Source organism: Mesocricetus auratus, unplaced genomic scaffold, assembly GCF_017639785.1.
Source record: "Mesocricetus auratus isolate SY011 unplaced genomic scaffold, BCM_Maur_2.0 Super-Scaffold_100038, whole genome shotgun sequence".
NCBI classification, from domain to species: domain Eukaryota; kingdom Metazoa; phylum Chordata; class Mammalia; order Rodentia; family Cricetidae; genus Mesocricetus; species Mesocricetus auratus.
Genome location: NW_024429216.1, coordinates 6,511,968 through 6,525,313, shown reverse-complemented (window position 1 = coordinate 6,525,313; position 13,346 = coordinate 6,511,968). Strand labels below are relative to the sequence as shown.

General features: G+C 56.5%; 1 protein-coding gene across 1 annotated transcript in view; it reads right to left on the bottom strand.

Moving 5' to 3' along the window:
- Positions 1 to 3: 3 nt before the first annotated feature.
- The window catches only part of Ryr1 (ryanodine receptor 1), a 126,929-nt gene continuing 113,586 nt past the window's right edge, over positions 4 to 13,346 (bottom strand). Inside the window, 11 exon segments of the mRNA XM_040734565.1 lie at positions 4 to 214; positions 391 to 442; positions 952 to 1,052; positions 1,143 to 1,207; positions 3,287 to 3,443; positions 7,692 to 7,826; positions 8,271 to 8,417; positions 8,785 to 8,845; positions 9,031 to 9,161; positions 10,935 to 10,977; positions 12,307 to 12,437. Coding sequence (XP_040590499.1) covers positions 119 to 214; positions 391 to 442; positions 952 to 1,052; positions 1,143 to 1,207; positions 3,287 to 3,443; positions 7,692 to 7,826; positions 8,271 to 8,417; positions 8,785 to 8,845; positions 9,031 to 9,161; positions 10,935 to 10,977; positions 12,307 to 12,437 — 1,119 coding nt within the window. The 3' untranslated portion in view covers positions 4 to 118.

Sequence of the window (13,346 nt, the reverse complement as noted above, 5' to 3'; positions counted from 1 at the left end):
TGCTGGGGTGTGGCACGGACTTTATTCATCTACTCCAGCACCGCTGGTGCCCAGCGACCTGGCCAGGAGCTCCCAGGGGGAGTGAGGCACTTGAGGTGGGGAGGGCCAGCTGCAGAGCTCAGCTGAGCTGGTCCTCATACTGCTTGCGGAAACAGTCTCCAGCAGGGAAGAAATCCCAGCACCTTTCCTGGTACATCTTCCAGACATACGACTCCTAGGGTTGGGGGCACAAGAGTCCTTTGGTCACTCTTCAAGGTTTCTGGTCCCTGCTGACTGTCCCCTCTCCAAGACCAGTTTACAGAGCGCACTCAGGGTGTAACTAGAGTGTAGCCTGCTGGGATGGCTTTCTGTCGGCCAAGTCCCTACTCATCCCTCATTAGAACCCCTTACCTGACCCGTGTGCTCTGTCTCATCCTTGTTTATCAAATACATCAGGAAAAACCTGAGGGACGGGACCACAGGGGAAAGGTAACCATACATGCATTGAGGTTTAGTTTTGTTTTCAAATGCAGAGCTTAGTGCATGCTAGGCAGGGCCTCTACCACTGAGCCACGCCCCCTAGCCCTCATTGGGGGATTCTAGGCAGATGCTCTACCACTGAGCCATGCCCCCAGTCCCTCACTGGGGGATTCTAGGCAGGGGCTCTACCACTGAGCCATGCCCCCCAGCCCCTCACTGGGGGATTCTAGGCAGATGCTCTACCACTGAGCCACGCCCCCTAGCCCTCACTGGTGGATTCTAGGCAGGGGCTCTACCACTAAGCCATGCCCCCAGCCCCTCACTGGGGGATTTTGTTTTATCACTGAGCCACAGTGATGCTTACCTGCTGATTGGCTAAAAACCATGGATACCCACAGTCCTTCCCATAACTGGCCCAGGCTCAGTACCCTGTCCTGGCTGTCAACGGCCTCTCTCCCACCCCCTTGATCACCCACCACTTCCCATCCTCACATGTAATTGGCCAGGTTATGCTCTTCCAGGGTGTGGGTCTCAAACCCATGCGGGGTTGTATCGAAGTAGTCACTGCCTATTCCGCAAATGAAGCACTTTGTCTGAGGGCAATGAAAGATGTCAGAGTCGAGGCGCACGTGACATCCCCGGTGTCCCATAACCCCTCAGATCCACCCAGGGACGTGACGCACCTCCATGTCTTCCTTCACTTGCTCCTGTTGGTCTCGGAGCTCCCCAAAGGCATCAATAATCAGACCTGGAGTGGCAGGACACAGGTTGGGACCCATGTACACCCAGCACCTCTGGGCCTTGCCTTTCCTGCATGGGTTCCCTAGGCTCACCACACTTCCCAAGCAGAGCAGAGCCAGGTGGCTACTGGGTACTTCCTATGGGGAGGACACTTGGAAGGAACGCATGGCTTGATCTTCACGGTGATCTTAAACACCATGGCCTTGACTGGCCTGGAGCGTGGACCAGGTTGGCCTCAAGCATACGCAGGCCTCCAGCCTCTTAACTATGTAGACCAGGTTGGCCTCAAGCATACACAGGCCTCCAGCCTCTTAACTATGTAGACCAGGTTGGCCTCACGTTTATGCAGGCTTCCTCCAGCCTCTTAACTACGTAGACCAGGTTGGCCTCAAGCATACGCAGGCCTCCAGCCTCTACTTCCCGAGTGCTGGGATTGCAGCCATGTGCCACAGTGCACGGTTTTAACGCCTCCACTTTTCAGATGGAGAAACTGAGGCTCCGGACACCACTGACCTGAGGTCTCATTGCAGGAAGAGGCTAAGGCAGGGAAGGAAGCCAGCCCCCAGACACTGGGCACCCGCACCCACACACCCGGACACTGGGCACTCCCACACCCACACACCCGGACACTGGGCACCCACACACCCGGACACTGGACACCCACACACCCACACACCCGGACACTGGGCACCCACACACCCGGACACTGGGCACCCACACACCCACACACCCAGACACTGGACACCCACACACCCGGACACTGGGCACCCACACACCTGGACACTGGACACCCACACACCCACACACCCGGACACTGGACACCCACACACCCGGACACCCGGACACTGGGCACCCACACACCCGGACACTGGACACCCACACACCCACACACCCGGACACTGGGCACCCACACACCCACACACCCGGACACTGGACACCCACACACCCACACACCCGGACACTGGACACCCACACACCCGGACACTGGGCACCCACACACCCGGACACTGGGCACCCACACACCCGGACACTGGGCACCCACACACCCGGACACTGGGCACCCACACACCCACACACCCGGACACTGGACACCCACACACCCACACACCCGGACACTGGGCACCCACACACCCACACACCCGGACACTGGGCACCCACACACCCGGACACTGGGCACCCACACGCCCACACACCCGGACACTGGACACCCACACACCCGGACACTGGACACCCACACACCCGGACACTGGGCACCCACACACCCGGACACTGGGCACCCACACACCCGGACACTGGGCACCCACACACCCGGACACTGGGCACCCACACACCCGGACACTGGACACCCACACACCCGGACACTGGACACCCACACACCCACACACCCGGACACTGGGCACCCGCACCCACACACCCGGACACTGGGCACCCACACACCCGGACACTGGACACCCACACACCCGGACACTGGACACCCACACACCCACACACCCGGACACTGGGCACCCACACACCCACACACCCGGACACTGGACACCCACACACCCGGACACTGGGCACCCACACACCCGGACACTGGGCACCCACACACCCGGACACTGGGCACTCCCACACCCACACACCCGGACACTGGGCACCCACACACCCGGACACTGGGCACCCACACACCCGGACACTGGACACCCACACACCCGGACACTGGACACCCACACACCCACACACCCGGACACTGGGCACCCGCACCCACACACCCGGACACTGGGCACCCACACACCCGGACACTGGACACCCACACACCCGGACACTGGACACCCACACACCCACACACCCGGACACTGGGCACCCACACACCCACACACCCGGACACTGGACACCCACACACCCGGACACTGGGCACCCACACACCCGGACACTGGGCACCCACACACCCGGACACTGGGCACTCCCACACCCACACACCCGGACACTGGGCACCCACACACCCGGACACTGGGCACCCACACACCCGGACACCCGGACACTGGGCACCCACACACCCGGACACTGGGCACTCCCACACCCACACACCCGGACACTGGGCACCCACCCTGAATGATGGCCAGCAGGATGACGATGACAAAGAAGAAGAAGGTGATATCGAAGACCACCCGGTAGAGCTCGTACTCGTCGCCCGCTGGGTCCTCGATCTCGTCCCCGATGCCGCCACCAGCCCGGACACCCACATACATGTGGAACAGGTAGCACTGGGGGGGAGGGAGGGCCCACTCAGACAACAGCCACCGCCGCCTGCCAGGAGCCCGGGCTGGCACGGCTAGAGACACAGCAGTGACAGGCACCGCCTGGGGAGTGTCAGGGCTGTCCTCGGAAGGCATCGGCCAGCAGGTGACAGTGGACCTTCATGGCTCATGTCACCAACTTGACAGGAGCTAGGCTCAGCTAGAGGCCACTTCTGGGCGTGCCCAGGAGGAAGCTTCTAGATTGGGTTAACTGAGGTGGGAAGATCTACCCTGAATGCGGACCCAGTGGGGGCTGGGGTCCCAGAATGAACCCAAAGGGGAGAGCATTGCTCCCCCCACTGCTTCCTCACTGGGGACTCAGAGTGACCAGCCACCTCATGTTCCGGACACCCTGACGGGCTGACTGCGTTCTCAAATCAGGGGCCAAAATCATCCCTTTCTTCCGCAAGTTGCCTTTGTGAGGTATCTGGTCACGGTGGGCAGATACGAGGGGTCAGAGCTGGGGATCGTGTGCTGGCCTGGCATGCTTGAGGCCCTGGGTTTGATCCCCATCCCCACATAAAACAGGGATGGTGGCCCAGCACTCGGGAGGCAGAGGCAGGTGGATCTCTGTGAGTTCGAGGCCAGGCTGGACCAACAGCCTCCAAAACAATACAGAGAAACCCTGTCTCGTAAAACCAAACCAAACCAAACCAAACCAAACAAACAAACAAAAAACCCACAACAACAACAGGGATGGTGGCACATGCCTGTCCAGTGGTGGCCGGAGGACCAGAAGTTCAAGGTCACCCTTGGCCACACTGGGGATCAGAAAAAGGATGGGGTGGCAGAGGCAGAGGGGTCAGGAGAGGCCCACTAAGAGCAGGAGAACGCACAGGAGCCCTCACAAGCTCAGACCGCCTCAGAGGGCAATGGCTTCACCAGGAGGGCCAGACTCCCAGCTGGAGGCTGAAGGAAGCACTATGAGAATGGGTGATGGACGAGAGTGAGCGGGTAGTCAAAAACAATGTGCTGTCACCATCTGGGAGGGAAGGATAAAGTTTGTGGGCTGGTGTGCAACAAGGCTTGGGCTCCAATCTTATCACGCGCGCGCGCACACACACACACACATGCACGCATGCACGCGCGCACACGCACGCACACATGCAGGCATGCATGCACGCGCGCACACACACATGCACGCATGCGCGCACACACACACGCATGCACGCGCGCGCACACACACACACATGCACGCATGCACGCGCGCACACGCACGCACACATGCAGGCAGGCATGCATGCACGCGTGCACACACACATGCACGCATGCACGCGCACACACACGCATGCACGCGCGCGCACACACACGCATGCACGCGCGCGCACATACACACATGCACGCATGCACGCGCGCACACGCAGCACACATGCAGGCAGGCATGCATGCACGCGCGCGCACACACACGCATGCACGCATGCACGCGCGCGCACACACACACGCATGCACGCGCGCACACACACACACGCACACACACCAAAGTATTTTTTGTTTTATTTTTATTTCCAAGGCAGCGTTTTTCTTTCTTTTTTTTTCGAGGCAGGGTTTCTCTGTATTGTTTTGGAGGCTGTCCTGGAACTTACTCGGTAGACCAGGCTGGCCTCGAACTCACAGGGATTCACCTGCCTCTGCCTCCCGAGTGCAAGGCAGCGTTTTTCTGTGTTAGAATCCCTTCTGTAAACCAGGTTGACCTCAAACTCTGGAGTGCTGGGATTAAAGGCGTGCGCCACCACTTCCCAACCACACCAAAGTTTTTATATTTCTTTTGGACTAGAGTGCGGCATTCATGGTTAAAAGCACTGGCTGCTCTTCCAAAGGAACCAAGTTCAATTCCCAGCACCCACATGGTGGCTCACAGCCATCTGTAACTAAGACATAGTTGCAGGCAAAACACGAACACCATACATGTTAAAAAAAAGAAGAAGAAGAAGAAGAAGCCGGGCGTTGGTGGTGCACACCTTTAATCCCAGCACTCAGGAGGCAGAGGCAGGCGGATCTCCGTGAGTTCAAGGCCAGCCTGGTCTACAGAGCGAGTTCCAAGACAGCCTGCAAAGCAATGCAGAGAAACCCTGTCTCGAAAAACAAAAAAAGAAAAAAAAGAAAAGAAAAAAACTGTTTTTGCTTCCCTGAGGAACTGAAATCCGGTTGGTGAGACCGGGAAAGGCGTCACCGTGAGCAAGAACAGAGAGGGAGACGCACAGGGACGGGTTACGTGGGCTCTGCAGGCTCTGGCCCCAGCAACGGTCAGAGAGAGGGCTCCCTCCCTGTAGGAGGCAGCATTTAATCTGGAAGGTAAGATGTCAGGTGAGGGGGGGAAGCCGCCAGGTCAGGGCAGAGAGACACCAATGCAGAGGACCAGAGATGGAAGGAAACACATGGTCCTAAAGGAACCGAAAAAGAACCAGGAAGCCAGAAATCGAAAGCACAACGGCCTGTGGTTAGACTCAGGTAGAGCCAGCTCTTCCCTGGGTTTGTAGGCCGTGGTGCCATGATTCAGCCTGCTCCGCTGGGGGTGTGGGCCACTGGAAGGTTCTAAGGAGAGGAGGGGGTGGGGCTTGGTCCATCTGGCACGTGGGGCAGACTTCACACTGGGTTTTCGGTATGCCCAGGAGGTGAGAGGACCCGGCTGTGTTGTCTAAGAGCTCGGGTCAGTGACCGTGACCCGTGAGTGAGGGCCATGAAGGCACGAACCCTTGGAATGAGTCTCTCAACTGTGGTCTTACCTCTAGCGCATCAATGAGTGCCATTGTTAGAAAAAGAGGCACATGCAGTGACGACTGAACCATGGGAGAAAAGAGAACCTTTAGCCAGGAGGTGCTGGCGCACGCCTTTAATCCCAGCACTCAAGAGGCAGAGGCAGGCGGATCTCTGTGAGTTCCAGACCAGCCTGGTCTACAGAGCGAGTGCCAGGACAGCAAGGGCTACACAGAGAAACCCTGTCTCGAAAAAGAAAAAACAAAACAACAACAAAAAAAGGAGAACCTTTGGAGTAGTTTCCCCACCTGTGTAGCCTGGCTTTGAACTTGTGACCCTCCTGCCCCTGAGTTCTGGGACTGCATCAACACGTTTGCTGAACCAAGGGTCTTGTGCACACTTGCATGTGTTCTTCCCTTAACTTACCCCTCTGACCTCTAGGCTAAGACTTCCAAGGCTCCTAAGGCTAGGAAGTCTCAGGCCTACAGATCCCTCGGCAGTACGTGTGTTCCTCACTCCAGGTCACCCCACTCAAGGAGGACAGAGAGCACACCGCCACCTTCCCAACAGTGATACTTCATCGGCGCTAAGATGAGCCGGGCCTGTTAGGCCACAGCTCCACTACCCAGCTACAGCCTCGAGACCAGCAAACCGAAGGCCTTTGCTGCTTTGAGACAAGGCTTCTCTGTGTAGCCCTGGCTGTCAAGGAACTCGCTTTGTAGACCAGGCTGGCCTTGAACTCACAGATTCCCTTGCTTCTGCCTCCTGAGTGTTGGGATTCAAGGCAACAGCTTATAGGTGTCTGGGTTGTTTTTTGTTTTTTAGTTTTTTCGAGACGGGGTTTCTCTGTGTAGCTTTGGAACCTGTCTTGGAACTTAACTGTAGACCAGGCTGGCCTCGAATTCACAGAGATGCGCCTGCCTCTGCCTCTCGAGTGCTGGGATCAAAGGCGTGCGCCACCACCGCCCGGCCCCGTTTACAGTTTTAACAGCTGAATCATGCTGGCCTCTGGTCCTGTTCACAGCATCTTGGCTGCATCAGCTGTCTGTCTCCCCCTCCCACTCATGACACAGATGGTGTTATTTAACCCTTTCAGACAGCCCATGGAAGCTTAGTGTGCTGGCTAGTCTTACGTCAGCTTGACACAAGCTAGATTACCTCAAAGGAGGAAAACTCGTTTGAGAAAATGCTTCCGTAAGACCTTTCTTAATTAGTGATTGATGGGGGAGGGCCCAGGCCTCTGTGGGTGACGCCGCCTCTGTGCAGACTCTGGGTTCTGTAAGAAAGCCGGCTGGGCAAGCCATGAGCAGCAAGTCAGTCAGCAGCGCCCTGCACGGCCTCTGCGTCAGCTCCTGCCTCCAGGTTCCTGTCCTCACTGCTTTTGATGGGCTGCCATATGGAACTGTGAGGGAAATTAACCCCTCTCTCCCCAGGTTGCTTGGGTCATGCTGTTTCTTCCCAGCAGCAGGGACCCTGACGAACACACTTAGTGGCTCACAGGCGAGCGTGGCGAGGGCTCACCGTCATCATGTCGTCACATTTCATGTCAGGCTCGTCCTCGTCCTCGCTCTTGTTGTAGAATTTGCGGAAGAAGTTGAAGGCCACCACGGTGTACAGGTAGACCACCACGGCCAGGAGCCCTACAGTCATCACCAGCTGCGAACGGGCAGGCGTGTGTCGTCAGCTTCCCGCCCCTTCCACACAGGAACCTCAACTCCCTGACCCTTGGGGTTCTGGAGCCCCAGCTGCTTGGCTCTCCCTCTCCCAGAATGCCCTATCCTAGGCCAGGCGCACGCCTTTAATCCCAGCACGGAGGCGGAGGCGGGTCCATCTCTGTGAGTTCGAGAGGAACCCATCTCCATCTCAAATAACCTCCCGATAAAACATACAAACAAACCAAAGATGCCCTAACCTCCTGGCTCAGACCCTTCCAGATGGCCATTCCCTTTGTCCCGCCCCTCAGAAATGGTCGCGCCACGCCCTCCCACGCACCCAATTCCCCCCCACCCCCCACCCGGGCGGCGGAGCTCTTGACCACCGCCCCTTCCTTCCTGCCACGCCCAGATTTCCGCCCAGGTCCCTGCCAGGTCCTCTCCACACCTGCTTTCCGTTGTGGGTCACAGACGAGAGGATGGTGCGTAGCGTCTTGACCCCCATGGCGATGTCCAGAAGGTGGGCAGCGAAGAAGAAGTTATTGTAGTGTCCCAGGAGGGACATCACCATGTACCAGCCCAGATACAGGAAAGACTGAGGGTAAAGGGGTCGGGGTCAGGAAACATGGAAGGACGCCCCAGAGCACGGACAGATGCCATCTCCGCCCAGGGGGGTATCTGCTCCAGAGCGCGCGGGAGCCAGGGAGCAGCGGGAGACCAGAAGGACCCTGCACAATGCATATTCCGGGGACAGGGGACCGCAGAGTGGGAAGGCACCCTAGGACCGAGGCTACACAGGGGCTTAGGAATCTTTCTGGAGTCAGGGAGCCCTGGAACCCTCCCAAAGCCCTTCAAACAACCGGAACATAGATAGCTATCCTAGGGGCTTTGCGTGGGCTGTTCCCGCATCCGGGCGTATTTCTCTCCTGCTGCCACCCCTCTCCACCCATGGCCCCCCTCACGTTGTCTGTGAAGATGACTCCAAACTTCCAGATCTGGTACTTGACATCGATGGACATGATCCTGAAGGAACAGGGAGGGAGAAGGCCAGATGCCTGGGCGTCAGATAAGAGCCATGTCCCCTGGCTGAGGGGTCCCTAGCCTGCCCCTGGCTGAGGGGTCCCCTGGCCCGCCCCTGGCTGGGGGTCCCTAGCCCGCCCCTGGCTGAAGGGTCCCCTGGCCCGCCCCTGGTTGGGGGGTCTCCTCACCATGTCAGCAGCCCCGGTGGAGGGTCAGGTTTGCGCTCATTGTGGGCCGTGATTTCCAGAGAGGCCAGATCCATGCCCAGCAGCTCCGCAATCCGTTCCCGCCCGAAGATGTCCCCGTGTTTGTCCAGAACCTGCAGGAAAAGTGTCAGGCTGTGAAGACAGTCTGGAGCTGGGGAAGGGGACATTGCCTGTCGAGGGGTTCCTGGGACACTCAACTCTGCATGAGAAATGCGGGGAGCATTTTTCTGGGAAGAAGGATGTGGTTTCTGCAGGTCACCGGAGGATTCAGCAGTGGCAGCAGCCAAACTAATGGGGAAGCTTTATTGTCAGGGACCCCGTCCTGTCACTCACTGTCCCAGCCACACGGGCACCTCATCATTCACGTTCCTACTCCAGGCACTTTGCATGAGCTAGTCCATCATCTAGACACATTTCCACCTGGCTCACTCCGTTTCCCGATGAACTCCAGGCCTCTCTAACACAACAGCGTTTCCCGATGAACTCCAGGCCTCTCTAACACAACAGCGTTTCCCAATGAACTCCAGGCCTCTCTAACACAACAGAACCTTCCCTGGTCAGTGCACACTCCTGCACCTCCTCATTGATTTAGTTTTTTATATGCTTGTTGTTGTTTTGAGACAGGGTCTCAACATGCAGCCCTGGCTGTCCTGGAACTCACTCTGTAGACCAGGCTGGCCTCAAACGCACAGAGACCCACCTGCCTCTGCCTCCCAAGTGCTGGGATAAAGGAATAATGTCACTGGGCTATTTAGTTATTTTTTAAGTTTTCTGCATATATGTTACTATGTGTGTGCAGTGCCCATAGGAGTTGTAGGAGGGTATCTCATACACTGAAGCCGGAGTTACAGACAATTGTGAGCCACCATGTGGGTGCTGGGAACTGAACCCAGGTCCCCTGCAAGAGCAGCCAGTGCTCTTAATGACTGAGCCATTACTGCAGCCTCTATGATTTTTCAAATGTTTATTGCCAAGTTCTCATTTAGGTTTTCTTCTTTCAAGATTTATTGTTTATTTGGCTGCATGTGTGTTTGTATGTGTGCCATATATGTGTGGGTGCCCATCCAGAAGAGGGTATCAGATCCCCTAGAGCTGGAATTACAGGAAGTCACGACCTGCAGATGTGGGTGCTGGGAACTGAGCTTGGGTTCTCCGAAAGAGCAGCAAGGGTTTTTAACTACTAAGCCATCTCTGCAACCCATCCACCCATTCATATGCCAACTATCCATCCACCAATCAGCTGGCCATCCATCTGTCCATCCATCCATCTGTCCATCATCCACCCACCACCTATCCCTCCATCACCCACCATCCATCCACCCATCATCCATCCATCCATCACTCTGTCCATCATCCACCAATCCATCCATTCATCCATCCACCCATCCATCCATGTAGTTGCTGGTTTGGGTTTCTCTGGAGACAGGATATCATAGAACAATTTAGCCCTTAACTCACTGCGTAGATAAGGATGACTTTGAATTTATGATCCTCCTGCCTCCACATCCTGAGTAAAGGCATGCACCACCATACTTTTATAGAGTGCTGGGGACTGAACCCAGGGGCTTTGCTCACGCTTGAAAGCACTCTGCCGTCTGAGCTACGGGCTCAGGCCACCAAAGACACAATTCTTACCGGTGCTTACCACACTGCTGCTCATCTCCTCTCTCAAATCCCACAGACTGAATCCTCACCCTGTGCCCTTTACATGCAGGCTTCTCTTTTGAGAAGGAACTATGCTAACCAGGCCCATGTTCCCCAGGGGAGACTTCTCAGAGTGGCACAGCCCCTTGCCCATACAAAGCAAACACTTGGCAAGGCTGGGGGTGGTCTGCTGGCAGCAAGGGACTTAGTCCAGGAGCCCTCCCTTTCCACCGTCCTCTCACCTTCCGCTTGACAAACTTGTCCCAGTAGTTGCTGGGGAAGGACCTACGAAGAGAGAAGTGTGGGGAGGTTAGGGTGCTGCGGCGGATTGGGTGGACATTGACCCCAGACGCTCGTATATTTGCACGCTTAGTCCCTGGTCTCTGAGCTGTCTGTCGGGGAAGCATCGGGAGGCGTGGCCTTGTTGGAGGAGGTGTCCCTTTGAGGTTTCTAAAGCCCCCAGGCCCATCCCAGTCCCCCATCTCAGACCCCCATCCACCCCGCTCCGCTGCCGGGGGATCAGGAGGTAACTCTCAGCTACCTTCTCCAGCACCATGTCTGAATGGCACCATGATCCCCACCGTGCCAGCAGATTTAACCTCTGAAGCTGTAAGCCTCCAATTAAATGCTTTCTTTATAAGATTTGCCTTGGTCATGCGTCTTCACCTCAACAGATCATAAAGACACGTGAGAAGGTTCAGGAGCCACCGGTCAGGGACCACGACATGAGACAGGGCTCGCTTTAAACTCCTGGGCTCAGATTATCCTCCTGCCCGGAGCTCCCACGTGCGGAGAGACCGCTGTGAGCCATTACACCAGGTTCTAGACTCCATTTAACATTTATTGTTACTATTATTGTTATTATCATCACGACTATGTGTGCCTGGGTGTTTTTCCTGCATGTGTGTTGCAGGCCAAAAGTGGGGGTCAAATCTTCTGCAACTGCAGTTGCGGGATGGTTGTGAGTCCCCGTGTGCCTGCTGAGGGTCAAACCCAGGTCCTCTGAACGGGCAGTCAGCGCTCTTAACTGCTGAGTCAGCTCTCCAGCCCTCTCCACACTGCTTTTTTTTTTTTTTTTTTTTTTTTTTTGGTTTTTTGAGACAGGGTTTCTCTGTGGCTTTGGAGGCTGTCCTGGAACTCACTTTGTAGACCAGGCTGGCCTCGAACTCACAGAGATCCGCCTGCCTCTGCCTCCCAAGTGCTGGGATTAAAGGCGTGCGCCACCGACGCCCGGCCTCCACACTGCTTTTTGAGACAGGGTCTCTCACTGGATCCTGAGGCCACCAGTTAGCCAGCGAGCCCCACCCACCCTCCTACCTTTGCCTCCTAGCTCTGGGATTCTAGGCACTGGGCAGCCACACCCAGGTTTGTACGTCTCTGCTTGAGGATCTGAGCTCAGGTCCTCACGCTAAGCCGCAAGTATTTCGCCCATTGAGCTGTCACCCCCATCCCGTACCCTCAGGAGCTTTCATGTGTCCATTGGATGGGGAGGTTTAGGAAGGACAAGCCGGGTCACGGGGCCTGGGGCCTTGCTCTCCGGAAGCCCAGGCCTGGACTGGAGTGGAAACCCAGCCCTGCCTCCTCGGCCACCCTGAGGCTGGGCTGGGTACTCACGGTGTGTTGAGCACTAGCCGGTCCCACTGTCCCTTCACGTCATCATCCTCAGGCTGCTCTGTAATGTAGAGGCCATCGAACTCCAGTTTCCGGGCTAGCTCCTTCTCACGCTTGAAGATCACCAGTGGCACCTAGGCAGGAGGGGCCAAGAACTGAGCCAAACAGCTCTGTTCATTCAGCAAAATATCCAGGGTGCACACGAACTCCCAGACATGCGGGACCGATGAGACATCGCTTGAGACAAGCCTTGGGGGGCATGACAAGCCTGGGTCATATCTCACATGTGAATCCTCTCTCTCTCTCTCTGTCTCTCTCTCTGTCTCTCTCTCTGTCTCTCTCTCTCTCCCCTTTCATTTAGACCAGTCTGGTCTCGAACTTACAGAGATCTGCCTGGCTCTGCCTCTTGAGGGATGCTGGGACTAAAGGTGTGTGCCACCATGCCAGGCCTTGCCTTCTTTGTTTTATTTTTTTTAAATATAACCCAGGAGTCCAAGTAGTGTTTTGCACATGCACACAGGTGTGGGCCCCTCTGCTGGGGCATGGGCGACCTACCCCAGACCACACTCGTGAGGAAAATCGTCTCTCCCCTCCCTAGCAATCATTAACTGTCAACAGCTACTTGGCTAGTGGTGAGGGCTTGTCTGCCCATACCCTGCTTATTTTGGAGACAGGATCTCCCCGTATAGCCCAGGCTGCCCCAGAACTTGATGTCATCCTGTCCCCTTGGTATTATAAGCAAGCTCTAGTATGGGCCTGACTTCATAGAGATCTGCGTGTCTGTGTGAGTGCATGCTACTATGTGTATGGAGGTGACCATGGAGGTCAGAAGAGGACATCAGATCCCCTGAAGCTGGAGTCACAGTCATTTGTGAGCCTCTCTGCATGGGATGCAAACACTGGGCCTCTGCGAGAGCAGTACGTGCTCTTAACTGTCCGGCCGTCTCTCCAGCTCCCCCTTCACAGAGATCCTAATTCAAATGAATAACAGGCAGGAAATAATATTCCCCATGGTACATTTGCCCCCTGGATGGGAAAAGGGA